Below are 27,719 nucleotides of genomic sequence, written 5' to 3' on the forward strand. Positions count from 1 at the left end.
CGATATTTTACAGATGCACATGCTTATTTGAAATTGTCGTGTATACATTTCAGAATATAATAAGGTATCTAATTAAGCTTTAAATTTTTATGAATTTATTACATGTGATGTGATGTGGAAAATGCATGGCACGATGCACATATATGTATTTACGTTTACTTTCATGCATATGTAACTTGGAAAGATACAACTTAATAAATTTGCATTTGGGTTAAGAGAAAACACAACTAAGGAAAAGCGCTTCCAACAAATGATTTTATTTTTCAATAATACAACATTATATTCATATATTTTGCAATACACAACATATGTACATTCTTTAAGGTTTGTTTATCATGCATATTTTTTTTAAAAAAAAATACTATATTTTTAGTTTTTTTTTTATAATTATATATAGGATAGGTTAAGAAAGAGTAAAAAAAAAAGGGCAGATAAACTTAAATTTAAAGTTTTACTAGGAAAAAATGGTTCATGTTCCAACTAAATTAGACAAGACTCAATTTTCAATATACTTGAATCAATTATATGAGATTTTTTTTGGTTGTTATGATAGAATTGTTGTGTTGTTTTTCTAGCAACATACAAATTAAACCTTTTGAATTGATATTGAGTGTAAAATATAAACAATAACTAATAAGGTCTTAATCAAATATAATTCACCAAAGTTCTAGATTAACCTTTATATTATTGGTAATGTAAGCTAGTATAAATTATAGAAATCGATTTATATATCTAATTACATAAAGAATATATATTTATTTAATATATACGTATTAATTACATCATAGCATAAGAATGGCAAAAAAATCAAGAAAAAGAGGAATTTTTATTAAAAATTTTATGTGGTAATTTTGAGCTTTTAGATTTTCCACGTTGATCAATAAATCCATGTGATGACCCTGAGCTTTCAACTTTTTCATGTGATAGACAAAATATATTAAATTTTTGGTTAAATTAAGTATTAATTTCGACTTTATTACGAAATATGTGGCTAATTAGGGTAATTACGACGTCTATTTTTGAGAAAAAATCATTTTGTTCTGAAAAATAGGGTAATCATGACGTCAATTTTTTATCTACCATGTGGAAAAATTTAAAGTTTATAATCGGTCACCACGTGAACTAAACAAATATTTACCTACCATATAGAAAAGCTGATAATTCAAGTTTTACATGAAATTTCCCTTAATGTATGTATACATTGAATGTAGACCTTTTTATATCCATTTTAAAATCATTGATTTACTAATGCAATATCATCATCAAAATCACAGAAGTATGCTTAAACAAATTCAAAAAAAGTTATATTCTATATACACAAAAAAAAAATCAATTAAGAACAATCCCACAAAATTTAATTGAAACATATATAAAATATAATCATATTTCTTTGGTTAGTTTTACTGAATCACATTAAACTCTAATTATATTATCTAAATTCTGTTTTTAATTACTCTCTATATATCATAGAATCAGCAACATTTTATAAGTTCTGCGCCGTTTTTAACAAAAAAAGACGCCAAAAATGAATTCAATACACCCAACCTTGTCATTATCATCGTCCTTTTTTTCTTCTTTCTCCTTCAAACGATCTGAACTAAATTTTCGATTGAAAATTCTTTTGATCCACCGAAAATTAGAATTCGGCGGCTGCGTCATCGGCGAGAGATAAGCCAAAGCAACTTGCCGGATCAAAGAATTCTTGATCATCATAACTTCTTCTTCAGTCCTTTTTCGACGATAATTTTTCGCCGTTAAAATTTCTCTGATACTTGTGTACTTCACTGGAAATTCTTCGATCATGTAATCGATTTTCGGTTGTGGAATGTTCAAGAGAGCGCCGCCGTTAGCAGCTGAAATCAGGTGGTTTTGTGGAGGATTCATGGTAGAGAGAGAAAGAGAAAATAAAAGATTGGATTTTTTTTATGAGATTTGAGGGTTATTTGGGCGTATTTATTGATTTTGAGGGGTGCCTTTGAGTGAGTATCACTGAGTAGTGAGTACTCATCGAGTCATATTAGGGTTAGGATTCCGTATTTGGTTAATTATAATTTTCAGTTAGCAAAAGATATATATTTAATAAACTTTTTATTAATTAACTTTATTTAACGGCCATAGAAAAGTAATCAACTTTTTAAACACAAATTATAATATTAACTAAAAGAATTGAAAATTTTCATGTGTGATCCTCTCAATGATCTGCCACAAGAATGATTATATTAATTAATTGCTATATTTATTAAACTAAATAAGGTAAAGTTTATTTTATTTTATTAGACTAAAATAAATCCACCTATCATACATTATAGTACTCTCATTTAGTTTTTCACATTTGTCAAGACAACATTTTATATTAATATTCCAAGTATTAATACAAATCAAAAAAGATTCCACATGACTATGTTTAAACTTATACATTAAGAATAAAATAAAAATTAAAAGTGATGAGAGATTATTAATAAAAAAAATAAATGGGACTAATGGGTAAAATATGAGAGATTACTAAAATACTTGGAAAATTTCAAGTATTACAATTAAAGAGAGTTTGCCAAATGGAACACATTTATTTGTTAAAGAAAAATGACATTGTATTTGATCATGACCAATATCTTTATCATTAAATTATCTTTCACTAACATTTATTGATAGTTAAATTGAGTAAATTAGAAAATATAAATATTACATCATATATTGTTGACAATTTCTGAAATTATGAAGTTAATTTATACATATAATTTTTAAAATTGAGTGTTTTTACTTTACAATATCTCTGGCTTTATTTTTTAATATCATATATTTATATTTGCCGATGCTAAAAAAACGATGCATTGCATGAGTTTCTACACTAGTAATTATTAAATGAGATGGTCTGACTATTTATATTTGGCTAATCCATATATATTTAATATATTATAATAACTATCACAAAAACTTAGAGGGGATGGTCTGATTATGAGACCGTAAATTTGAGCTAACCCAATTCACGCGTGTAATAACATTTTAATTTTTTAGGCATTTATTAATTTTGACCTTAGAGATATTAATTTTAAAAATTGATACCTTTACGATCAAAATTGAAAAATGCCCAGAAAATGAAAAAAAAATGTCTAGGTTGTTATACACGCAAATTGGACCGACCCAAATTGACCGTCTCATTATGTGGCCGTTTCATCCAAGACCAGCTGGATAATTATTTAGGAGTATAGTTTTAATGTGATGGGCTACTTATATAATGTCATCTCATGAGACGGTCTTATACAAAATGAGCTATTTTTTTAAAACAATTCATATTAAGTCTTGTATGGGTCCCATAGGATCAAAATTTTGATCTAATTAAGTACTTAAAAGAGTGATTTTTATAAAATGGGAAATGTAATCTCTTAAAAACTTTTAGTCATTAATTTAAGGTTAGAATTAATCACTTTAAGATTACAAGTAATTATTTTAATATTGTAAGTAATTACTTAATAATATTATTCAATTTAAGTTATACATAATCAATTTAAGATTATTAAAAGTTGTCAATTTAAAATTCTATGTATTTATTATGAATCATGACCATTGATAATGAACGATCTTTTAACCAAAAAAGATACTGACATGATGAGATGTTAATAAATTCATTTCAATATCATATAATTTTAATAAAACTTATTTTTTTTTTGAAATTTTATTTTATGTATAATTACTAGAGCTATTAGCAATTTTAAAAGTTGCATTGATATTAAATTTTTGTACGCATTATCACCCCTCAGGCATCTTGCGTGTTGCATATTCTTGAAATCACCCCTATTTTTATTAGAAAAAATTAATATTAGTAATTCAAACTTTTACCCATTTACTGTAAATAATACCATCTTTAAATTATTTTTAATAATTCCTTCTTTATCCTTAGTTTTCTATCAGTATAATATTTAATTTTATAATAATTCAACATTTTCCCTTAGGATAAATGTTGATTTATTAAAAAATAATTTAAAATTGAGATTATATCATACCAGATGGGTAAAGGTTGGATTATTGATATCAATTTTTTTTTTTTGTTATTAAAGATAAATTGTTATGAGTATTACTACTATCATCACACTATTAGTTGAATATTTAGAAGGTTCCGTTGGCTTGAAACAAAATAAATAATACTCTAAGTAAGAAATATGTAAATTATATTTAAGTGAATATTTTAATATTATAAGTATTTGTAATAAAGAATTATTTCACATTATATAATGAGAAAAAGTTACCCCTGGTGTATTTAGTGTAATTTTCATGCATATATAGATGATAGATTTCCATATACATCTGTCTTTTTCCTATTTTTATTGTTATTTGGATATAAATATCATCAAATATTGGTTTATATTATAGCTAGTTAATTTCATTTATCTTACTTACGAAACATAACGTTGGCAATCAAAAATGGTATATAAAATACTAACCAAAATATTTGATAATAGGAAATTAATCAAGTTAGGTAGAAAGAGATCTATTTTAATTAATGTTACCTAAATGATAAGAAAAAAGGTATACTATTACTATAAATGATGACACATTTTTTTTAAATAATAATTATATTGTTAATCTATTGGAGAATCGTATTATTATTTTGTCTCTGTGTACTATTTTCTTCGGATAATGTTATAGATTTCTACCCTTCTTTTAGTTAATTCTTCAAATTGCATTTTCAGTATAATAATAATTAAAAAAAAAAAACATTTCCTCCACATAAAAATGCATAAACTTTTCATATTTAGTTTGTGTTTATGCGTTTAAGAAAAAATTAATTAAAAAAATACTTGAAACAATTCTCAGAACATATCAATGCATTATTTAAAATGATAACATCTCTAGTTATACATATGTAAAAATTTCATAAAGAGTTAATATATAAAAGCTATATAACGATACAAATCAAACAGTTTATATATATCACATGACTAAATTTTATATTAAGATAAATTCACTAGATAATATCAAAGCTAAATTTTTCAATAATGTAAAAATCAAATTAAAGTATTATTGAACATGAAAAAATAAGTTTCATATTACATCATGACATCTACAATTTTTCCAATTATATCGGATATATATCTTTAAAACCTCGTACTACTGTAATATATACATTTTAACTGTAATTAAGTACAAAATGAATCTAGATGACTAACTAAGTAACTATGGATTATTTGCTCCCTTCGTTTTATTTTTAAAATTTAATTCAGATATATTCAATTTGAAAAAATATATAGACCTAAAAAATTAAGCTTTAAAATGAAAATTTGAATCAAGTCAAAGTAAAATAAAAGTACTAAATGATTAGCTACGTTAGTCTCAAAGCCCCGTTGAGCTTGTTTTTGGTCATGTAAATTATCAAACATAATTAAGAAGAATTAGAGTATGTTACGTGTACACGTGGAATTGATTAGAAGATTAATTACATGAAGTCCACATTATCAAAATGCATGCACTTGTTTCTACCAACTTCTATGGTAAACATCATGCTGTACGTGATTCAATTCAACGGGATTAATTATAATGTGTGTGTATATATACTCCATATATAAGTCATTATTACCTTTCCATTTTAGGAAATCAACATTTATATACTTCTTCGGTTTCATTTTATTTCTGAAATGAATTTTTGTATAGTTTTTAAGCATAAATTTAATTTAAATATCTTTAAGTATGTTTTATAAAATAATAAAAAATATATAATAAAATTTTATACATTGCAATCACAATCTAATAGGAGTAAGATTCAACATAGGAAGTATAATTTAACTTTAATACTTTTGTATCTATAAAAATCTGTGTTTAATATCTCTCTTCTCGTACTAAATAATCAATACGTAACTTCTAAAATGAAATAGAAAAAGATTTTAAAATGGAAAAAGTACTTTTTAGCACAAATTTAAATAGTATTTTATATATAGAGAGATAGAAATAAATGCTAGAGATGTATTTGTACTTTTTATTTACAAGGGTCTCAAAAGCATGAGTAGAATCGAAGTGGATCATGACTCTTATAAGTCCTAGGAGTAATATTTAAGTTTTTACTACCTTATATTTCAAATTTATTTTTGTATTAATGGTGACATTTAAAAAAATTAAAATTATAATAATTATATAGTATATCAAAAAATTTCATTCATTTTTATTTTTTGAAAATATGAAATTGTATATTTGTTTTATAACTTCACAACATTAACTGCAAGTCTGCACATAAAAATACGCATTATAATCAAGTGCTTTGTTCCCCTTAAGGTTTTGTACAATTGTGAATTTTTTTTTGAAAGGATTTCTAAAGGGCTCTATCCTCAATAGTTTGTCTCCCTCCTCTTTTGTTTTGTAATCAAGTTATTTGTTCTTGGTAATGAAATCTTTTTTTTACCCAAAAAAATATGTTTTTTGTTTCTTCTTACTTGCAGCACTTTTTAACATATTTATATCAATGCAATTTTTATTGTGAATGCTAATTTTATGTAAGTAAAAATTAATATAAAAAGATAATTAATCATCATAATTATAATATTAAAACAAATTTAACAAAATCTCTACTTATTAAATATTATACATATTACACATAGCCCTAGAGATCGGAATGAAGACAATACTATTCTTACTAATAAGTAGCTGCATTCTAGATATATGTGTATGCTAAGGTATCCGACCAATTATATAGACCCTAAAGTATTAGTATTCTTTTTCATTACTTTTCTCACATATTTATGCTAAAATTTTGACAACTATTTAAAAATAAAAAATAAAATTTTAAATTCCCTCTATTTTTCTCTATCAAACAACTAAAACTATTAGATTGCGTAATAAACTCTCCACTACATTTTCGGCCCGTTTGGTTAGTGGTACTAAATGGTGGTAATGGGAATGATTTATAATGTAAAATTTTATCAAAAGTTACATGTCATTCTCTTGGTAATCAAACTTTGAACACAAAAAAGTCAATTTGTTTACAAATTTCCATTACCACCTAATAGCACCTCTCCAAACGGTAATGCATTAGAATGAATTTTATGAAGAAAATGAGATAATTGAAGTTGAACTAGCATGACCATCAAGGTAGCCAAGCGATTTTTCAACCAAAATTACACTAATTTTCATTTCCATTACCAACGTTTATTACTGATGTCCTCTTAGTTTACCTTTTAGTGTTCTTAACCTCTTACTTTTATCATTTCCTTTCTATTAGTTCTTTGTTTTCTTTTTGTGGTGGTCCTTCTCTTTTCCATAAGTCATTAAGTTATCTTTCACGTGTTATTTATCTTCCTCGAGTCGAGGGACTTCTTTGGCCGCACTCTCCTTTATGGGTATGAGTTGCCGCCGTCTTTCCCTCCCCAGACCCTGGCCTTAGTTTTTCTATGAGCGGGATATACTGGGTAGGATGATGATGATGATGATGATTACTACCGTTTATTACCACCTACCAAACGAGTTGTTAAAGTAATGAAGAGGATTTCAAATCTTGAATTAAAGGATGAGATTAAAAGTTCAAGTCATGCGTTAATATTTTATTCACTCCTTGTTAATTTTAAGTGGAATTATTAACATTAAATATGAATGAGATTTGTAAAACATCCACTTATACTCTAAAAGACTCTCATGTAAAAGGGTATTATAGAATATTTCACATATATTATGATCTAACAATCAGTTTAAATTTTTAACTGGGTTACTTAACAACAACTACTACAATATTGTTTGATTTTAATTCCAAAAATTAAAGACGGTTATATAAACCAATTTCTCAGATCCACGAACAATCATTTTCATTGACGTCGTCTTAGATCAGTACAATACTAATGTTGGGATGAGTTATCCCACATCGATAAATTAAAAATGGTGTGCACGCTTTATAAGTTATTAGAGACCTTCTTCCCATTGCCATATGGTTTTGGGATAGTATATATCTCCTTGGCTTATGAAGTGTGTGCACTTGCGTCCCCCGTTAATATGCTGGCATTCACAATAAGTCCAGCCTAATTTAACAACTAATAGGTCTAAGAACATTCCCCCATATATAGAGAGAATCTTCGAATTAGTACAAGCTAATACGAATTATAATTAAGCTAATACATACGAATTAACAATCAATCTTATAATATTATGTCGGCCGCAAATAGAACTAAAACAAAAACTAGTCTTATGTAACATCTTGTTATCTTCATTGACATTGACAACGTTAATTAAACACCATATAATAATCCATAATTAGAGATAGAAACCAACACGTAGGAATTACTAGAACAATGGTCTTACTCGTTCTAGTCACATACTTAATTACTTATATTAACTAATTCTTATGAATAATTATTATGTTTGTGATAATAAGTTATTAAGTCTTCTAAACTAAGCCACCTAACTCTAATCTCTAAATGTCCTTTTACTTGTCTTCACTCTTATGGTTGAACTTGTCTTTTTTAGATTTGTTTCAATCTACTTTACATTATTTTGTTCCTCGACTCGAAAGACTCTTTGGGGCCACATTTTCTTTTATCGGTATGTATTACCATCTTTCATTCTTTTTCATATTCTAATTGTAGATCGTATAAACAAGATATACTGGATACAATGATGCTGATGATTCTATCAACTTTAGTAAGACGAGAAATGGAAATAGTATATATAGTGAGTTTGATTAGATAAAGTAATTATTAATAAGTTTTGATGATTGTGGACGTGTTCGACATAGTTTTTTTTTAAGTAGTTTTATGTTTTGGTTTGAATTTAATACTTTTATTGCCTATTTGGTAACCGTTACTAAATGGTCTTAATAGTAATAAAAAGTTAGTATAATTTTAAAATAAATATCTCTTGATAAGTTTAATCATCATCATCATCATCATCCTACCCAGTGTATCCCGCTCATAAAGAAGAGTACGGTTAAAGGAGTCCCCCGGCTCGAGAAAATAAAGAGACGTAACTATACAGGAAAGATAAATTAAAAGCCTATAAATAAAATAAATAAGTAGAACCAACTAAAAAAAGGAAAAAAAAACATAATAAAGAAACGAGAAAAGCAGGAGGGCAAGAACACCAAAAGGTAACCTAAGAGATATCAGTAGTCTAAAAACATGGATATGGCGCCTCCAACTACCCCTATCCCTAGTCAGACCATCAGAGAGGTTTAACTCATGCAAGTCAACTTGTATTTGCTCATCCCAAGTTCTCCTGGGTCTTCCTCAACTCCTCTTACCCTCTACTATAATGTTTTTTACCCTCCTCACAGGGGCGTCAAAAGTCTTTCTCTGCACATGTCCAAACCACCTCAATCTATTTTCGCGCATTTTTCCAGAAATAGGGGCTACCCCTAGTTTATCCCTGAACTCTTGGTTCCTAATTCGATCCATCAATGTGAGCCCACACATCCACCTCAGCATACGCATTTCTGTAACTTTCATCTTATGTTCAAAAATCTTCTTTAAATGCCAACATTCAATCCCATATAGCAGAGTAGGTCTGATTGCTGCCCAGTAGAATTTTCCTTTTAACTTGCTTGGGAATTTCCTATCACATAACACTATCGTGGCTGCTCGCCACTTGAGCCAACCCGCATGTATACGATGATTTACATCTCCGTCAATCTCCCCATCCCTTTGAATGATCGATCCCAAATACTTATACTTGGTCGTACTTTTAGCAACTGCTTCATCAATGGACACCTCTGGTTCACCTACTGGTGATGTCCCACTAAAGTCACAGTGCAAATACTCGTTCTTCGTACGACTAACGCGCAACCCTTTACCTTCCAAAGCTTCCCTCCACTCATCCAATTTATTACTAACCTTCTCTCTAATTTCTACTACCAGCACTATATCGTTAGCGAATAGCATATACCACGGTACCGTCTCCCAAATAGATTACGAAATCTCTTCCATAATGACAGTAAAAATGAAAGGGCTTAGAGCCGATCCCTGATGTAGTCCAACTTTAACCGAAAAAGGCTCTGTTATCCCCACCGGTGTTTGAATATTAGTCGAAACTCTATCATACATATCCCGTATAGTCTCAATGTACACTGAAGAAATACCTCTAGCCTTGAGGCTATCCCAGATAACATGTCGTGGTATGCTATCATACGCTTTCTCCAAATCAATGAACACCATATGCAAATCCTTCTTTCGCTCCCTAAATTTCTCCATCAGTCTCCTCAAAACATGAATTGTTTCAATAGTTGACCTTCCTGGCATAAAACCGAATTGGTTCTCTCTAATCACCGTTTTCTGTCTAATTCTCCTCTCTATCACTCTTTCCCACAATTTCATTGTGTGGCTTAGAAGTTTGATACCTCTATAGTTCCCGCATACTTGCGCATCGCTTTTGTTTTTAAACAGAGGTATTAGTGTACTATTCCTCCATTCTTTTGGCATCTTATGTGTCCTCAAAATAATATTAAAGAGGTTAGTCAGCCAACGAATGCCCTCTTCTCCTAAATCCCTCCACACCTCAATCGGGATGTTATCTGGCCCGACTGGCTTTGTTCTCCCCATCTTTTTTAGAGCTTCTCCTACTTCTTCTGTGGTAATATCACTCGTTGACCCATATTCTAGTAGTCTTTGGTTGTCAGAAATTTGATTAGCCGCCTCCTTTGGCCCCCTAAACTCATTGAATAGCTGAGAGAAATACTGGAGCCATCTGGTTTTGATGTCCTCTTGTCTTAGAAGAACTCGTCCTCCCTCATCCTTGATGTATTTCATTGTCTCTAAGTCTTGCCGCTGCCTAGACCTAGTCCTTGTCAACTTAAAAATCTGCTTCTCCCCCTCTTTGGTATCAAGCTTCCGATAAGTCCTCATAACCACGGTTTTTTGCCTCCATTACCGCTTTCTTTGCCACCCGCTTTGCTTCTTTATAGCTCACTCTCTTTTCTATCATATTCTCCTCTTTCGTGCATGCCATAAGCTCCTTAAATCTCTTGTTTTTATCCTTTATCTTCTTTTCCACCTCATCGTTCCACCAGCACGACTCTTTGAACACTTTTGGCTTACCCGACGACACCCCCTAGGTCTCGTTTGCCACTTTTCTAATGGTTTTTGCCATGTTCACCCACATTTCATTCGCATCATCTGACTGACTTGGGAAGCCCTGTAACAGACCCTTTTTCTTAATCTTAAATATTCTGACAAATTCAATAATCGTTTCGTTTTATTATTTTATTTTTAATGTCGTTTCAAATTTTATTCCAATTGTTCTTAAGTTCTCGATTTTCTTTTATATATAATTTATTTCTCTTAAAATAAATTACCTAAATATTAAGTCTAGTTAAATTACCTACAATAACTTAATCTTTTTATTTCCTATATTAATTTATGATTAAAAATATATATATATATATATACAATACTAATAAAATTAAAAAAAAATAAAAATAAAAATAAAAATATCTATGTGTTGGCGGCAAAGTGGCTAGGTGGCATAATTTTCACTTACCCTTATCTCTAATTCTTGCCCATGAAGGAAAAAAAAATTAAAATAATAAATAATTTTACAATCTTTGGCCTATTTATGTCCAAAGCATACCGTGGGTAAAGAAAAAAAAAAGAAAGAAGAGAAGGAAAAATCAGAAAAATTACTTTCAAATAAAAGCTAATTTTTTTTTTTTTAAAAAAAAAAAAAAAAAAAAAGAAACTCTAAAAACCCTAGAAAAAATCCTAAAAATCCTCAAAAATTTCCTAATAATAGTATTTAGTGTTAATTATAGAAATTCAAGGGGAGGAAGTGACTAGAAATTCTACAACAAAGGAAATTGATTAATAGTGAAATTATTAAAGGTATAAATTCTTATATATATTTATTTACATAAAATTATGCCCATAAATTTTATATGTGTTTAGTATATATAAATTAAATTTTCTGTAAATTTTGGTGAATTAATTCGTTGTAATTTAATTTATATGATTTATTTATTTTAATTGCCAAAAACCGCATAATCTGAAATAATTTTAATTAAAGTAGTAAATATTAATATTTTTAAACGAAAAATTTTCTGTACACACACACACACACAAACACACACACACACACACACATATATATGAGATATAAATTGTGTATGCATTTCATGAATTATAGTTGAGTATAAATATTATTATTAATTTTTGCTAAAAAAAACGCATAAAATAAAGAAATTCATAAATTGGGTTAAATATATATTTCTAAAAAAATAATTTATTTTATTGTTACTGCATTTTTTTCTTATCATTTAAATAATTTTCTTTTTTTTGTGAAATTTTGTGATATTAAAATTTTAAATAAATAAATTAAATGTTATAATAGGCGAAAAGAAAGAAAAGTGAAAATAATGATTAAATTTATTTTAATTTGTTAAATAACACCAACTCATTTAATAATAAGTTAATTTTAAAAATATTTCATGTAGATTTTAATCTTAAGGAAATTAATTATTCATGTGCTAAATCTAAAACTAAGCTATTAAGAAATTAATAAAATAAAATTTTATTTTCTAAAAAAAATTGGATAAATGGGCTAGGATTTATAATAAACCCAATATGTCCTTTTTAAGACATTTTTAGTATTTTTTTATGATGGAACTATTTATTTTATCATTTATAATAAATAGACATTTAAGAAATTGATTATTAAGAAATTAATAAAGCTTAATTGAAAATTTATCTATAAATAAATACTAAAGACCCATTTTAGTTTTGATTTAGTTTAATAATAAATGATTATTTATATGTAAGTTGTTATAAATTAATTTCTATTATATGTTATGGTAATGTTGCATTTATATGAAAACAGTAACATGAATATAAAAAGGCTTGATAGTAAGGAAATGCCGAACCATGCTTCCGGCATGTAAAAAACGTGGGACGTGTTTTCCGGCACGTAAAATACGGCGAATACAGTAAGGTTATTTAACCTGACCTGTGGCTCGAGCAACATTGTATTGGAGGAGTGACGACTCCCACTAAGTTAGGGGTTTTGGTTTACCTCACCCTAACAGGCCCTTACATATATCAAACAAAGATCATATGTGTTGCATTCATTAAATAAATAATCGGGTTCCACGTCTTAACACTCAAGCAGAAGTGTTAGTAAATCACTCCCTAGAACTCAAGCAGAAAGACCAAAAGTTATATATATATAATTTAACATAAAAAAAATGAATGATGATGAATCCTTTCTATTGCATAAATCCTTTTACATATTACTTATTGAAATGCACATATCTGTATACTTGTATTATGCTGGCAAGTTTTTATACTCGGCTTATTAGCTGACCGGTTTCCATCGGCTGTTCCCTTGTAATGGGAGCAGATGCTGCAGGTGACTTTACATGAAGTTATTAAGAAGCTATTGTATCGTTTATGTGATATTAGGATATAATATTTATCTAATTTATATGATGGTATATAATAACGATAATTATGTATTAAAGCTAGATATAATATGTATATATTTTAATGATTTAAGTTTTATTTGTTTTTTTTTTGAAAATACTGTTTTGTTTAATATCTTTTTCGCGATAATCACGGCTTGATAGACTTCCGCTTTAGCATTACTTACTATTGTATTATATTAAACCTATATTTAGAAAAAAACTGTCCGTTACAAGCCCAATAAACTTATCTTGCTTGACAAGGTTGTGACCATTTCCCTTTGAGTCTCCCCCACATGATCTTTCCCCTGGACTTGACCTACTTATCTACAATTTTCTTCCTCATCCTGAAAACCAGTACTAAAAGCCTGTGTTGGGTGGGCATCTCTGTACCCAACACCACCTTACAATCCAAGCATGAGAACTGATCTCCCTTGCGCACTAAGAAATAGTCAACTTGGGTTGCATGGCCGCCGCTCTTATATGTGATCAAATACTCATCTTTCTTTCTAAAGATCGAGTTTTGCTATAACCAATTTTTTGCTAGCGCAAACTCCAGCAAATTCTCCCCACTCTCCTTCCTTACCCCAAACCAAACCCTCCATGTACCGAATTATAGTTTCCTGCATCTCTGCCTATATGTCCGTTCAAGTCTCCTCCTATGAAAACTTTCTCATCTTTCGGGATAGTTCTCATGAGATCTCCTAGGTTATCCCAGAACTCGCACTTCACCTGCTCATCGAGCATAACTTGGGGCCCGCACGCACTGACTATAGATATGATCTGTTCCCCTACTACTATTTAACTAGCATAATCTTGATAAGTTTAATGGTCATGTCTAATATCCTTCAAAAATTTTATTTTTTTTCACGAAATTCATTTTAATTTATTATCATTTGAAAACGTGGTATTATGTGGTTATAGAAAATTATGAAAAAAAAATCTTTTTATGATCAAATTTTAATTAACATGAAAAACAGTTACGCTATAAAAATATAAATTAGTTTTATTCCTATCATTTAATTATATGGATTACCAACGGATCGTTACTTCTAAATATGAAATAGTAATGTTCGGTACTTAGTGTTTTGTAACAACTTTTACTTTTGAAATATTGTTTAATAGAAAGTAATAAAATTTTGAGATAGTGATTCAATTAAATACTTGAGTTACAGATTAAACTTACAATTATTAGTTCACCAGTCACCACTAATAGCTAATCGTATAACTAAATTACTCATGCAACTAGTTTTGTTCAACATTTTTAAGATTTTTTCTTTTTTTTTTTTGAATGAAAGGAGGATGATTCTAAGTACACTGCACTGAACTTTGTCTTAGATGCTATACTATATTGAAATTGAGGATTAAAAAGATAAAGAAAAAAGAAAATGATCCAACAGTACTCTCTTCGTATTAAATATGATATATATTTTATTCTTGATTTGAGAAAGGCTAGTATAGAAGAAAAAATTACCGTAAATAATATAAAATCTCATAATTTTTCTATAATAATATTAACTTTTAATTAACCATGAAAAATACCAACTTTGAGGTTGTTTGCCTAAAATAATACTACCAACTTTTGTTTATAGTAGACTATTTGACAAAAAAAAAGGTAAATTAATGACTAAACAAAAGTTGATATTATTCCAAAAGTTGATGTTATTGTAGGAAAATCAACAAAAATTTATATTATTCACTATAATTTTTCTATAATTATTTGTGTAGGTAATGAAAATCAATCTCTTATCACCGGACTAACCTATTAGTCTTTTCTACTTGCATCCACTTGTTTTAATATAACAAATGAAAGATTGTCACGGGTGAATGTTACAAGGTTCATATGACTTCGTACTTAACGACATAATCAGCTTAAAACACAGAAAAAATTCAAAACAAAACGCTTTCTTTAATAAATACTGAAATAACATGAAAATTTAACCTTTACATCAATCAAAGTACAAGTGAGTTCAAATGGTACCCCTGTAATGTTCCATGTAGTAATGTAAATGATGGGCACCATAAAACTTCAACCATACAGTCTCTTTCAAGTCCTCGTCGTATAAACTAATAATACATTCAAGCCTTCTACAAGTCCATTAAACATTGCGAAAGCTGAAAAATGATCATAAACCCGAAACGATGAATTGTACATAGCTCATTAGCAAACTAAAGAAATATCGCTAAGGCAAATAGGCAATAACTAAACCAGACTACAGTATACACTATTCTTTTCGTGCGTTCAATTTCGTTCCCTTCAAGCCATTATTACCGAACACTACTTATATAGACAATCGTTATCCAGATGATGACGTTAGTCTCCAGACAAAATCATACTCATCCGTCCCACTGAGATTGTAGTATTACGTAAATGTTGCAATTCTAATTGGATGGAGGAAGTACATTGTAATTGAAGGTTAAAGCTATCTCTTTCCTGCTTGGAAGCTTGCCAGTCGCACTAGCTTCTATGTTTCCCTCTTGTCTAATTTTTGTTTCTCCGCAGCCTGTCAATGCAACAATGAAATTAGAAGAAATAAGGAACAATTTCATTACTCAGACAACTGAAATCAAAAAAAATAAGCAAGCTCGCAGCAAAGATATTAATTGAAATTCTACTATGTAACAGTACATCATTAGATAATCAACTGTGCCACAAAACAACACCTCAATGGATACCACATATTGACATACAAGATACAACTCGTTTACAAAAGTGAACACCACAAAACCATGCAAAAAAATACAACCACTGTCCCATTGAGATTGCCACATTTTATGTAGCAATGTTAATGTGATAAAGGAGTATAGCATTAGCAACTTATCTTTGTGGTTTAAGATGAGCAACTATGAAGAAAATCATGGGTTACCTTAGTAGTCAAGGGTTTTCACTTCCAACCTTGTGATAAGGATTCGATTCTCACCACTAACAAGAAAGTTTAATTCCTTTTATCCCTTGTATGGTGGAATTCTCTTGCTCACCCTCGAATCAAAGCAAGATGAGCAACTATGAACTAAAAAGCCATAAAACCATAAAGCAAAAGGCAAATACACTATCAATTAGAATTGTACAAGTAGGAGATTGAAGAGTTGAGCCATCTCAAAGAGACCTCAATTAAAAATTAGCGTATTCATCAGAAAGAAAGTTTGTCACTTCAACACAACTAAAGGAATTGGCAATAACTTGGTTTGAAATGAGGTAATGTTGGTGTCCACTGATTGACGCATGGATATGGATGCATTTAGTCTGTATCATGGTCAAGGTACAGAGATCATATATACCCTACACAGTTAAGTCCACATTGTTGATGGAGCGTGCATTTATCAGTTCAAAAACCAAAAGGTTACTGTTCATAACATTTTATCACTTTATTTTACATATGTTCCAGTATTTTAGTATTGCTGATTTTGGTAAACATTTTAGGCGTTATTTTCACTATATACAGCCACAAATCACACGAACAAAGCAGCAGAATTCCAGTGCACGAAGAATTATGTTTCCTGTTTATGGCGCATAAAGGCCATTTTGACAGCAGAACTTATTTTTCTATTTTGGACGTGTAAGAGCATCATTATAATTGGTTGCAAAATGAAGTAATTGTTAAAAGTGAATGAAGGCATTGAAAGGAGCAAACATTATCACCAGAAATAGTTGCAAATAGTGTCTACATAGTGTAATAAATATGCATGTCTTCTTGCATTGCAATCGTACTGAATATTTCAGTTTAACAATCTGATATCAAGCTCTTCTGATACTTTTTTCCTTATAATTCTCCCTACATCTTTAACATGTTATCTCCACGATTTTACACTCTCAAAAATCAAAGTAGGTAATATTTTTTCGTTTTCAAAAACTTTACAACACATTTTTTTAAGCACAATATGAACCAACAATCAAACAGTATTAATATTATTATTCAAAGTGTTACCAACACCATTCTATACTTTATTCTTGAAGAAAATCGTATAACCGTTACTACCAATCAAGCAAATAGTTGTTTAAACCAGCTCCAAAGACATACCTCGAATAATACCCACGCAAATGAAAACCCAATGCCAAGTCCCAATAATACAGCTAATCCACCAGCACAACCAACTACTAATCAGCCATTACAACGTACTGATAACCCACCAGTCCAACCTACTAATAATCATACAGTACCACTAGAATGTAGTAAAAGGAAAAATAACAAAGATGAAGAAGCTAGTAGTAAACACTTTCGGACCATTAATCTGTGATGACCGCTAGTATTATTATGTGATGACCGCTTTTATGAACTGGCTAATATAGCATTGTTATCGCCTATATGGACAGTTTTATCTCTATTTATTTGATCATGCCATATTATGTGCGTATGCATTTGGTTTACTTTATTCTCTATAATTATATGCATCACATTTTTATATCTTAATACGATTTATACCGATTAATAAGTACATAAAGTTTGATTTCACCAAAATAACTTTAAAATATATATATAGAGAGAGAGACACACACACATATATATACATCATTGACAAATAAATTTATTCCAAAATTTAGTTATTTGATTCTAATTTACTAATATTATAAACTTAACAATAATAATCACTCTTAGTTTATCAATAACACAGATTATTCACACCTATGATAACATTAGTTCTAAAGAACAAAGATTATATTCCAAGCATAAAATCCTTTTTTATTGTTAAAGTATCACCCTGGAATGAATGATAGAGTGCTCCGAAAACTACAATTTAAGCAAAACGATAAGGATTTGATTCTGAACCAAGAAAAACTATTAAAAAATTGCCTTCATAATCCCTATTTATTTACCAAATTTTTATTAAACTAAATGATAAAATATAAAAATCGTAACCCCCTAGAAATAGGGTCCTCTACCCGTCCCAACTCACATCTTATCTCTAAACAAAAAAAAAAAAAAAAAAAAAAAAAAAAAAAAAATTTACCCACCAAATTCTTTCTTCTTCTTCCTTCAACCATCAATGAACAACAATACATCTTCAAACTCCCACAGTAAGATTATGGGATTATTTATATTACTCGTGGTGCTAATGCTCTACCTTATTCTCTAAAAATAAATTTTAGATATTTTAAAATAGGAATTTGTATTTTGTTTTATTAACATAACTCTTTAATCATCATCTATTATTGCTATAATTTACTTTATTTTTACTTGTTAAAGAAATTGGGAGAATATAAGAAGAGTAGTAGAAAAGCTTGATATGAAACTGATATACTCAGTACGATTGCAATGCAAGAATGCATACATATTTATAGTACAATATGTACACTATTTAGACGCTATTTGCAACTATTCCTAATGATTATTCATCCACTTCTAACACTCCCTCTTGAATGCTTTACATAGATATGAAAAATTAATTATTGCATTTATAGCCCTAACCCGTTTCGTTAAAAACATTTGTCAGGGATAACCTAGTGGGATAAAAATCTGATCAAAGGAAAAAAGAGTACAGTGGCCATATTTTTCCCCCTGAAGCCAACATGTCTCGAAAACGGCACATTTCAATCTTGTGCACTAAGTGTTCAAATCTCCTTGACGGAAGTGACTTTATGAATAAGTCAACAGGATTTTCGCAGGATTAAATTCCTTGGACTTCCACCTTTTTATCCTTGTGTAGATCATATGTAAAGAATAATTTTGGTGATAAGTGTTTTGTTCTGTCTCCTGTGATTATCCTTTACTAACTTGGTCGATACAGGCAGCATTATCTTCATAAATCGTAATTGGTGCCCTAGTTGTATCTTTTAACCTATAGTCTTCTTGAAGTTGGCCGATCATGGATCTCAACCATATACACTCTCAACTAGCTTCATATAAAGCTATAAGTTATGCATATGATTTGAGGATGTAGTTTATAGAATCTGTTTTGTTTATTTCCAAGATATTGCGGTTCTTGCATATGTAAATATACATATACAGTTTGTGACTTGGCCTTATGTGGGTCAGATAAGTATCTTGAATCAGCAATCCAATAAGTATGACATCATTCCTTAACTGGTAGAACAATCCAAGATTTATAGTTCCCCTTAGGTATCGAAATACATGATTTATCCCATTTCAATGTCTTCTCGTTGGTGCATTAGTATATATAGCTAACAAGTTTACAAAAAATGTTATACCGGGTCTTGTATTATTTTCCAAGTACATTAAAGCACCAAGGCACTCAGGTATGACACTTCAGGGCCTAAAATTTCTTCATTTTCTTCTCGTGAACAGAATGGGTCATCTTTTATGTTTAGTGATTGGACCACCATTGGGGAACTTAGTGGATGAGCCTTGTCCATGTAAAAATGTTTTAAAACTTTCTCATATAATTGCTCTGATGGACAAATATCCCACCTTTGCGAGAATACTTAGAAATATTAGTAGAAAATAAAATGAAAACTTATCAATTCAATGAGAAACATTGAATGCATCTAATCATCTTATAGAAGTAATTATCTTCTTGGGATTATTATTTTGGAGTTCACATCCTCATTAAAGAAACCAAAGACATCTAAGGTGGGCCAAGATGTACTTGCTTCATTCTACTAAATGTTTGAGATACGCCAAATTTGTCCCAAATGTCCACTTATGCCACATCTATGGCATGTGCTTTTGTATTTCTGGATTTGTTTAAAATCATCATATCTAGGTCCAAATTGATTTCTTTCATAAATGTGGTCACACCCGCGGCCATGACCATGCCCGCGACCACAACCACAAAAATTGTCTTGTTCAAAAGAATGCGTACTGCGCTCTTCATGATATCTTCCACGGCCTCTGCCTCTAACGAAGTAGTTCCCACGATCTCGATGACGCACATTGTTTGATCTCTCAATCACATTTGTTTTATTGAATGGCATAGACCGTATAGGTTTCCTGTTATGATTTCAATCATTCATTATTTTGTTCCACAACAAGTAATGTTTTCAACAATTCACGATATTTCTTGAAATATCATTCACGATATTGTTGTAATAAAACGCTATTGACGGGAATGTTGATAATGTTTTTTTCAATCATTCCTTCATCTATGGTCGTTGTCCACAAAAGACTAATTTTGATTTTATCAGATGATAGTAGAATTGATTTAAAATCTTGGAATCTTAATTCTCGCCGTTCGTCAATGGCCTTTGGAAGAAGCACACATTTGTTATGTCCAAATCTATCATTTGGATTTTACCAAAGTAATTTTGGATCCTTTTAATTAGTGTACTCATATTTGAGACTGTCGGTTAAGTGACGTCTCAAAATCGATGCAGCCTTTGCCTTGTCCTTCTAAATTTGATGGGATCTCTTTCATTATCTTTTCCTCAGTAGGATTTAGTTCAATTATTGTTTACAACAAACTTTTTCCTTTCAGATATAATTTAACATCTGAGGCTTATTGTATGAAATTGTTTTCAGTTAAATCCAAGGCATTGAATTCTCTCTTTTTGAGATAGCTATTATTTTCTAACAATTGGAAAAATGATAAGATTATTAATTAATATGATTTTGTACATCGTTAGAGATATTAATGCATATTAGTACTATTTCCCCCTGATTTAATATCTCAAAGATAACAAATGATTAAAGCACTATATAAAAATAAAAAATAAAGTGTTGAAAGTGGATGAAAGCATCGAAAGGAGCAAACATTATCACTAGGAATAGTACAAATAGTGTCTAAATAATCTATGAATAGTGTACATATTGTACTATAAATATGCATGCATTCTTGCATTGCAATTGTACTGAACATATCAGTTTAACAATCTGATATCAAACTCTTCGACTACTCTTCTCCTTATATTCTCCCTACTTCAACAAGTTTAAATAAAGTAAATTATAGCATTAATAGATGATAATTAAAGAGTAATGTAAATAAAACAAAATACAAATTGCTACCAAAATCTTTACAAGATCTAGAATTTATTTTTGGAGAATAAGTAGAGCATTAGCACCACAAGCAATATAAATAATTCCATAATAATAACGAATGCTTCTTGTATTTTTATTAGATTTTCTTCAAAAGAATGGAGGTGGGAGTTTGAAGATGTGTTGTTGTCCACTTGATTGTATTTTTATATATAGTGCTTTAATCATTTGTTATCTTTGAGATATTAAATCAAGGGGAAATAGTACTAATATGCGTTAATATCTCTAACGATGTACAAAATCATATTAATTAATGATCTTATCATTTTTTCAATTGTAGAAAATAATAGTTGATCTTAAAAAGAGAGAATTCAATGCCTTGGATTTAACTGGAAACATTTTCATACAATAAGCCTCAGATGTTAAATTATATGTGAAAGGAAAAAATTCATTGTAAACAATAATAGAACTAAATCCTACCGACAAAGGAAAATACATTGAAAGAAATCCCATCAGATTAAGAAGGACAAGGCAAAGGCTGCATCGATTTTAAGACGTCACTTAACCAATAGTCTTAAACATGAGTACACTAATATTGAGGAACCAAAATTATTTTGGGAAAAACTAAATGAAAGATTTGGACATCCAAAAGTATGTTTTTTCCAAAGGCCATTGATGAATGGCGAGAATTAAGATTTCAAGATTTTAAATCAATTCTATTATTCATCTGATCAAATCAAAATTAATCTATTGTGGACAAACGATTACAGATGAAAAAATGATTGAAAAAACATTATCAACATTTCAAGTCAATAGCATTTTGTTACAGCAACAATATCGTGAAAGACATTTCAATAAATATCATGAATTGTTGAAAACATTACTTGTTGCGAAACAAAATAATGAATCATTAATTGAAAAATCACATTAATTGAAAAATATTTGCCATTCAATGAAACAAATATGCTTGAGAGATCAAACAATGTGCGTCATCGAGGTCGTGGGAACTACTTTGTAAGAGGCAAAGGTCGTGAAAGATAGCATGAAAAGAGCAATACACATTCTTTTGAACAAGGCAATTTTTGTGGTCGTGGTCGCAGGCATGATCATGATCTTGGTCGTGGTCGTCGGCATGATCATGGTCGCGGCATGACCACATTTATGAAAGAAATCGATTTGGCCCTAAAAATGATAATTTTGAACATGTCCAGAAACACAAAAGCACATCCAATAGATGTGGCATGACTGGACATTGGGGACAAACTTGACGTACCGCGAAACATTTAGTTAGAATGAAGCAAGTCATCTGGGCCCACCTTAGATGTCTTTGATTTCTTTAATGGGATGACAACCTCCAAAATAATGATCCCCAAGAAGAAGATAATTACTTATATTAAGATGATTAGATGCATTCATTGTTTTTCTAACTTGTTTTTCCTTTTAATATCAGTTGTCATTTTATTTTTTACTTATATTTTGTATTAAGTATTCTAGCAAAGGTGGAATACTTGTCCATCAGAGCAATTATACTGAGAAAGTTTTACAACGAGAAGAAAATAAAGAAATTTTAAGCCCTTAAGTGTCATACATGAGTGTCATTGGTGATTTAATGTACTTAGAAAATAATACAAGACCCGATTTAGCATTTTCTGTAAACTATTAGCTATGTATACTAATGCACTTATGAGAATTGAAATGGGATAAATCATCTATTTTGATACCTAAAGGGAACTACAAATCTTGGATTATTCTAACAGTCAAGGAACAATGTCATACTTATTGGATTGTTGATTCAAGATATCTATCTGACCTACATAAGGCCAAGTCACAAACTGAATATGTATTTACATATGCAGGAACCGCAATATCTTGGAAATAAACAAAACTGACTCTAATAGCTATATCCTCAAATCATGCAGAAATTATAGCTTTATATGAAGCTAGTCAAGAGTGTGTATGGTTGAGATCCATGATCGGCCAACTCCAAGAAGATTGTAGGTTAAAAGATACAACTAGGGCACCAACTACAATCTATAAAGATAATGTTGCTTGTATCAACCAAGTTAGTGAGGGGAGACAGAACAAAACACTTGTCACCAAAAATATTCTTCACACATGATCTATGCAAGGATAAAAAGTTGGAAATCCAAGGAATTTAATCGTGTGAAAATCCCGTTTACTTATTCAAAAAGTCACTTCCATCAAGGAGATTCGAACAGCTAGTGCGCAAGATTGGAATGTGTCATTTCGAGACATGTTAGCTTCAAGGGAAGAAATATGCCACTTTGATCAGGTTTTGATTCAAGGTGGAGTGTTAGAAGTGGATGAATGCATTGAAAGAAGCAAACATTATCACTAGGAATAGTTGCAAATAGTCTCGAAATAGTGTATGAATAGTAAATATGCATGCATTCTTGCATTGCATTCAACAATATGATATCAAGTTCTTCTACTACTCTTTTCCTTATATTCTTCTTACTTGTTTAACAGTATTTTTATTTGCTTTTAGTATTGTTACAGAAAATATTTTGTTAGATTATATTCTGCTTTGACAAAGGATTTCAGCCTCCTTTCAGCTGAAACGCAACCTCTAGGTTAGGCGTGTTTAAGGCATATGAATTAGGGTTTTCTAAGCTATGTGGTGTGCTGGGGTTTTGTGCTAAGCCTCTGTATAAATAGATGATTTTGTCTTACTATTTTCAGATGAAACTTAAATATCGGACACTTTTAATTTTGAAAAAATTGCATGCACGATGAGTGTAGTCAATTTGAACCCCCCCCCCCCCCCAAAAAAATAAAAAAATTGTGTAATCGTGCATTTGGGAGAGTTTAATGAGTGGTCAAATGTTCTTATTTTTCAAAATTAATCGATTGCTTGTAATTTTAGGGAAATATTTTGTTAAATATTTAAATATACTCAGTTTTCATCCACTATGCCAAAATTAGCCTCTTGTTTAGATCTGTGTAGGCTTATGAAAATAAAGTTTTCTCAGCAATATAGCGAACTAGGGTTCTTTAACTAAGCCTCTATATAAATAGAAAATCATGTCTTACTATTTTCAGATGTTGTTAGTTTATCAAACAGATGTTGCATAAACTATTTTTCTCTAAGACAGCCTACACTTCTCCATTCAAGGGTCTTGTAAAACCACCATTCCACAATATCATAAACAAGATACATGAGCAGGAATCACCCAGAAAGAAGCTATTGACCCGTGAGAAAACAATGCAGACGCTGACCTATGAATTCGGAAAAGATGAAAAAGATTCGTTCAGACAGTCACAACCTTCCACCAATTGTTACAACTCAAACCAACACCTAAATCATTATTGCCTGTACAACAAGTGTCAATATAAACCACATCCAGGATTTCTTCTTCCCTATGGCATTAAGTTTGGAAAGAGCATGTTGAGAATTACATAGTAAATATTTGGGCAGACGACACAAGGCATGTGGAGAAAGAATGGTCAATAGAGAAAGAATTGTCAAAATTGATTAACAAAAATCAGCAGAAATATGCTGAACAAATGTGGTTGGAGAAGCTAGGAAGTCAGTTAGAAGAATCTTGTGGAACAAATCAGACGATACACAAAAAAAATTCAGAATATAAACAAGAGAAAGGATCTAATAAATTAAGAAATTATTTACCAATCAAGATTGTTGCCACCAAAGATGACAAGTTGACGGCAACGGCGGTCCGAGAAAGAAGATAGAGGAGTGAAATAATGGGATGGACCTATGGGAAGAGAAGAAAAGATTACCGGAAAAATCTTTATACTAGTGGGGGCTAAGGGAAATATTTATGGAGGTACTAAATTACTCCTTCAAACCAGGCACCTCAATCAACCTGAAGTATTTTACTTCCTCACTATTTCCACCTTACTTGCCCCTAATCCATGAAGCCTCTACATAGAATATTCCAATTTCCAGTTAAAGGAATAGGTCCAACTAATTTGTGTTCAAACTTCAAACAACGAAAAATCTTCATAATCAAAACCACCCAATTTTTCTTCTTGACTCTACTTTCCCTTTTCCCTCAACATTATACATCAAAAGTTTCTGCTACTGGAAGACCATCATCTAAACGAAAATAGTTACGGTGTTGATTAATGAGTATTGTCATTTTCTATTGAATAAAAAGGTCAATGCAGCAAAATTTTCCAAGATAAAGTACAGAAACCTCAAATAAAAAGCTCACCTTTCTAAGCTTATCAAGAACTGAATCCTCAAATGCCTGAAATCCAGCACCAACAACTTTACCCAAGGGCACTTCGTTTCGCTCCACTGGCTCTTGAGCTCTTACAGACGGTACTTGATTAACAGGTTGTAGTGGCAAAACCAACAATGGATTGGATAAATCTCCAATCAAAACCCCAGTAGCAGCCTCCTACAAATCAAATAAAAACATCATTACAGCATATTCCTTGTTGTGCCAAGTCCCAAATCTCCTAGTGTAGAAGATGACTTTGATCATCTCATTGCCTACTCCATGGCTTGCACACTAGAGAATGAGGTTGGTTGTGCAATGGGGCATGAGGGGTTGAAGTTTAGACACTCTATGAAGTGATCAAGGGAGAGGAAATGGAGTGCTTGAACAAGACAAGAGATGCCTTGAACAGGCAAGAAGGTGCTCATGGAAGGCCTTGGTTCATGCCTTGAGTGAGACAAGGATGGTGAAAAAAAGGTGCCTTGAACGAGGCACAAGCAATCAAGAAGTTTGTACTAATGTGGTGCTCGTTCGAGCATATATAGTGCTAATGTGAGCACCATGGTGCAGGGTCAAATAAGACCCTTTGTTTGATCTATACTTGGAGGTCATGTCTTGTACTTGTCCTAGGATTGTTATAATGTGTTGTGGGCTATATAGGATTGTTATAATGTGTTGTGGGCTATATAAGGAGGCCTAAATCAGCATTAAAAAGATAAAGGGAGGCTAATACATAGATGCAACTAGAGTTGAGTGCCATTAGCGTTTCTTCTTTGTAGTATAGTGAGTTTCCGTTAAATGTGTGTGAGGGTTGAATCATTATTGTAATATTGATTGATTAATGATATACAACTTTGTTTGAGGGGAGGTATCTAAGATACCTCAATAATATTGTGCGTGTTATACTGTGTCCATTCGGGTTGCCCTGTTTTCATTGTGTTTTTCATTCTTGTTCTTCACTGAGTCCTAAACACTTTCATTTCATACCCTAATAACAATTAAATCAAATCAAATCAAATAAATAAAAACAACAGTCATTCCAACGCCTTGAACGCATGATGTTGGAGTTTGCTACATAAAATCAATAGATCGGTTCCAACAGTAGTCTACATAAAGCAATACACCCATAAGAATTGATTTTTCGTTCAAAATCATGGGATGTCACAAGCTTACTGATCACCCTATTTTAAAAAGTGACTAAAACAATCAAAACAATCAGTTTGGAGTACTTACAGCACTTTCTTTTGATTCCATTACAACAAGTGCGGATCCTTTCTTCTTGGAACTCTTGATTACAATATCTTCCACATTACCAAACTCTTTAAACAAGTCCCTTAATCGACTTGAACTATAGTCCGAAACGACCTTCTCCCAACTCACTTTAAGCACTCGACTCTTATCCAATTCCACCCCGCCACCTACGTTGACATTCTCTGTCTTCGTTTCTTTCGGTATATTGGTCTTTTTCTCCAACATTGAGCGAATTCTGGCAATTTCCTCTGCTAACTTCTTCATTGTCCTCTCTTCATCATCTCTGGCCTTCTTTTCTGGATCAAAAAACGATTCTTTCTCTCTTCTCTCCAAATCAGACATCATTTTCCGCCGTTTCGCATCGTATTGAGTACTTCGGACATGCTTTTCTCTCCTAATTCGAAGTAATTCATCGAATTCTTTCCTAGAACTAGGGTTTTTGAGAATTTCGTATGAAATCTGTAGGTTTTGAAATTTAGCCGGTGCATCTGGATCTTTGGTTTTGTCGGGATGTAGCTCAAGCGCTTTCTTCCGATAGGCTTTCGCGATGTCTTTCTCAGTTAATTTTGCGCCTTCCTCACCGGAAGAAAGCCCTAAGACTAAATAATGGTCGATTTCAGTCATTTTCCCAAATTTGATCAGAAAATTGATCAGGGATTTGCAGTAATCGAAAGTTTGAAAAGTTGGGGATACTTGTTTATAAATTGTAATTATGAAAGACGAAGTATTAAAAGAAAACGGGATGAAGAATTTTAGTTGCCTTACTGAAAAATGAAAATAAATGGCGTAGGGTTTAAAGTATCCAACGTATATTTCCTACGTATTAAGTTTGAAATTTTAAATTAGAAAAATTTCACTGTCAGTAGTAAGTATTATAGAACGGAGGAAGCATATAAATAGAGGATACTGTTTTTTGCAAGGAAAAGAAATAAAAGGTGCATAAAAATAAAAAGAATTATAATATATAATTGAGATTAAAAGTGATTAATTATTTTCTAAAAATGAAAATGATGTAAAAAAAGGACAATTTAAAATAAAAAATAA

General features: G+C 30.7%; 1 protein-coding gene and 1 pseudogene across 2 annotated transcripts; both read right to left on the bottom strand.

The window, feature by feature from the left end:
* Positions 1–9,113: 9,113 nt before the first annotated feature.
* On the bottom strand, positions 9,114–10,802 carry LOC130796770 (uncharacterized; annotated as a pseudogene).
* Positions 10,803–15,092: 4,290 nt separating this feature from the next.
* Positions 15,093–27,457, bottom strand: LOC130798471 (uncharacterized). 2 transcript variants are annotated; one of them, XM_057661471.1, is made up of 3 exons: positions 26,658–27,455; positions 25,416–25,604; positions 15,093–15,852 (listed from the first exon to the last, which is right to left on the bottom strand). In XM_057661471.1, the coding sequence occupies exons 1-3, from the start codon at positions 27,297–27,299 to the stop codon at positions 15,814–15,816; spliced, it is 870 nt and encodes a 289-aa protein (XP_057517454.1). In that variant the 5' UTR covers positions 27,300–27,455; the 3' UTR covers positions 15,093–15,813. The 2 variants fall into 2 exon arrangements, with proteins under 2 accessions (XP_057517454.1, XP_057517463.1); XM_057661480.1 differs by lacking the exon at positions 15,093–15,852 and adding an exon at positions 18,301–20,235 and having other exon boundaries at positions 26,658–27,457.
* Between the last annotated feature and the right edge of the window lie 262 nt (positions 27,458–27,719).

Source organism: Amaranthus tricolor, chromosome 1 (genome assembly GCF_026212465.1).
Source record: "Amaranthus tricolor cultivar Red isolate AtriRed21 chromosome 1, ASM2621246v1, whole genome shotgun sequence".
Classification (NCBI taxonomy): Eukaryota; Viridiplantae; Streptophyta; class Magnoliopsida; order Caryophyllales; family Amaranthaceae; genus Amaranthus; species Amaranthus tricolor.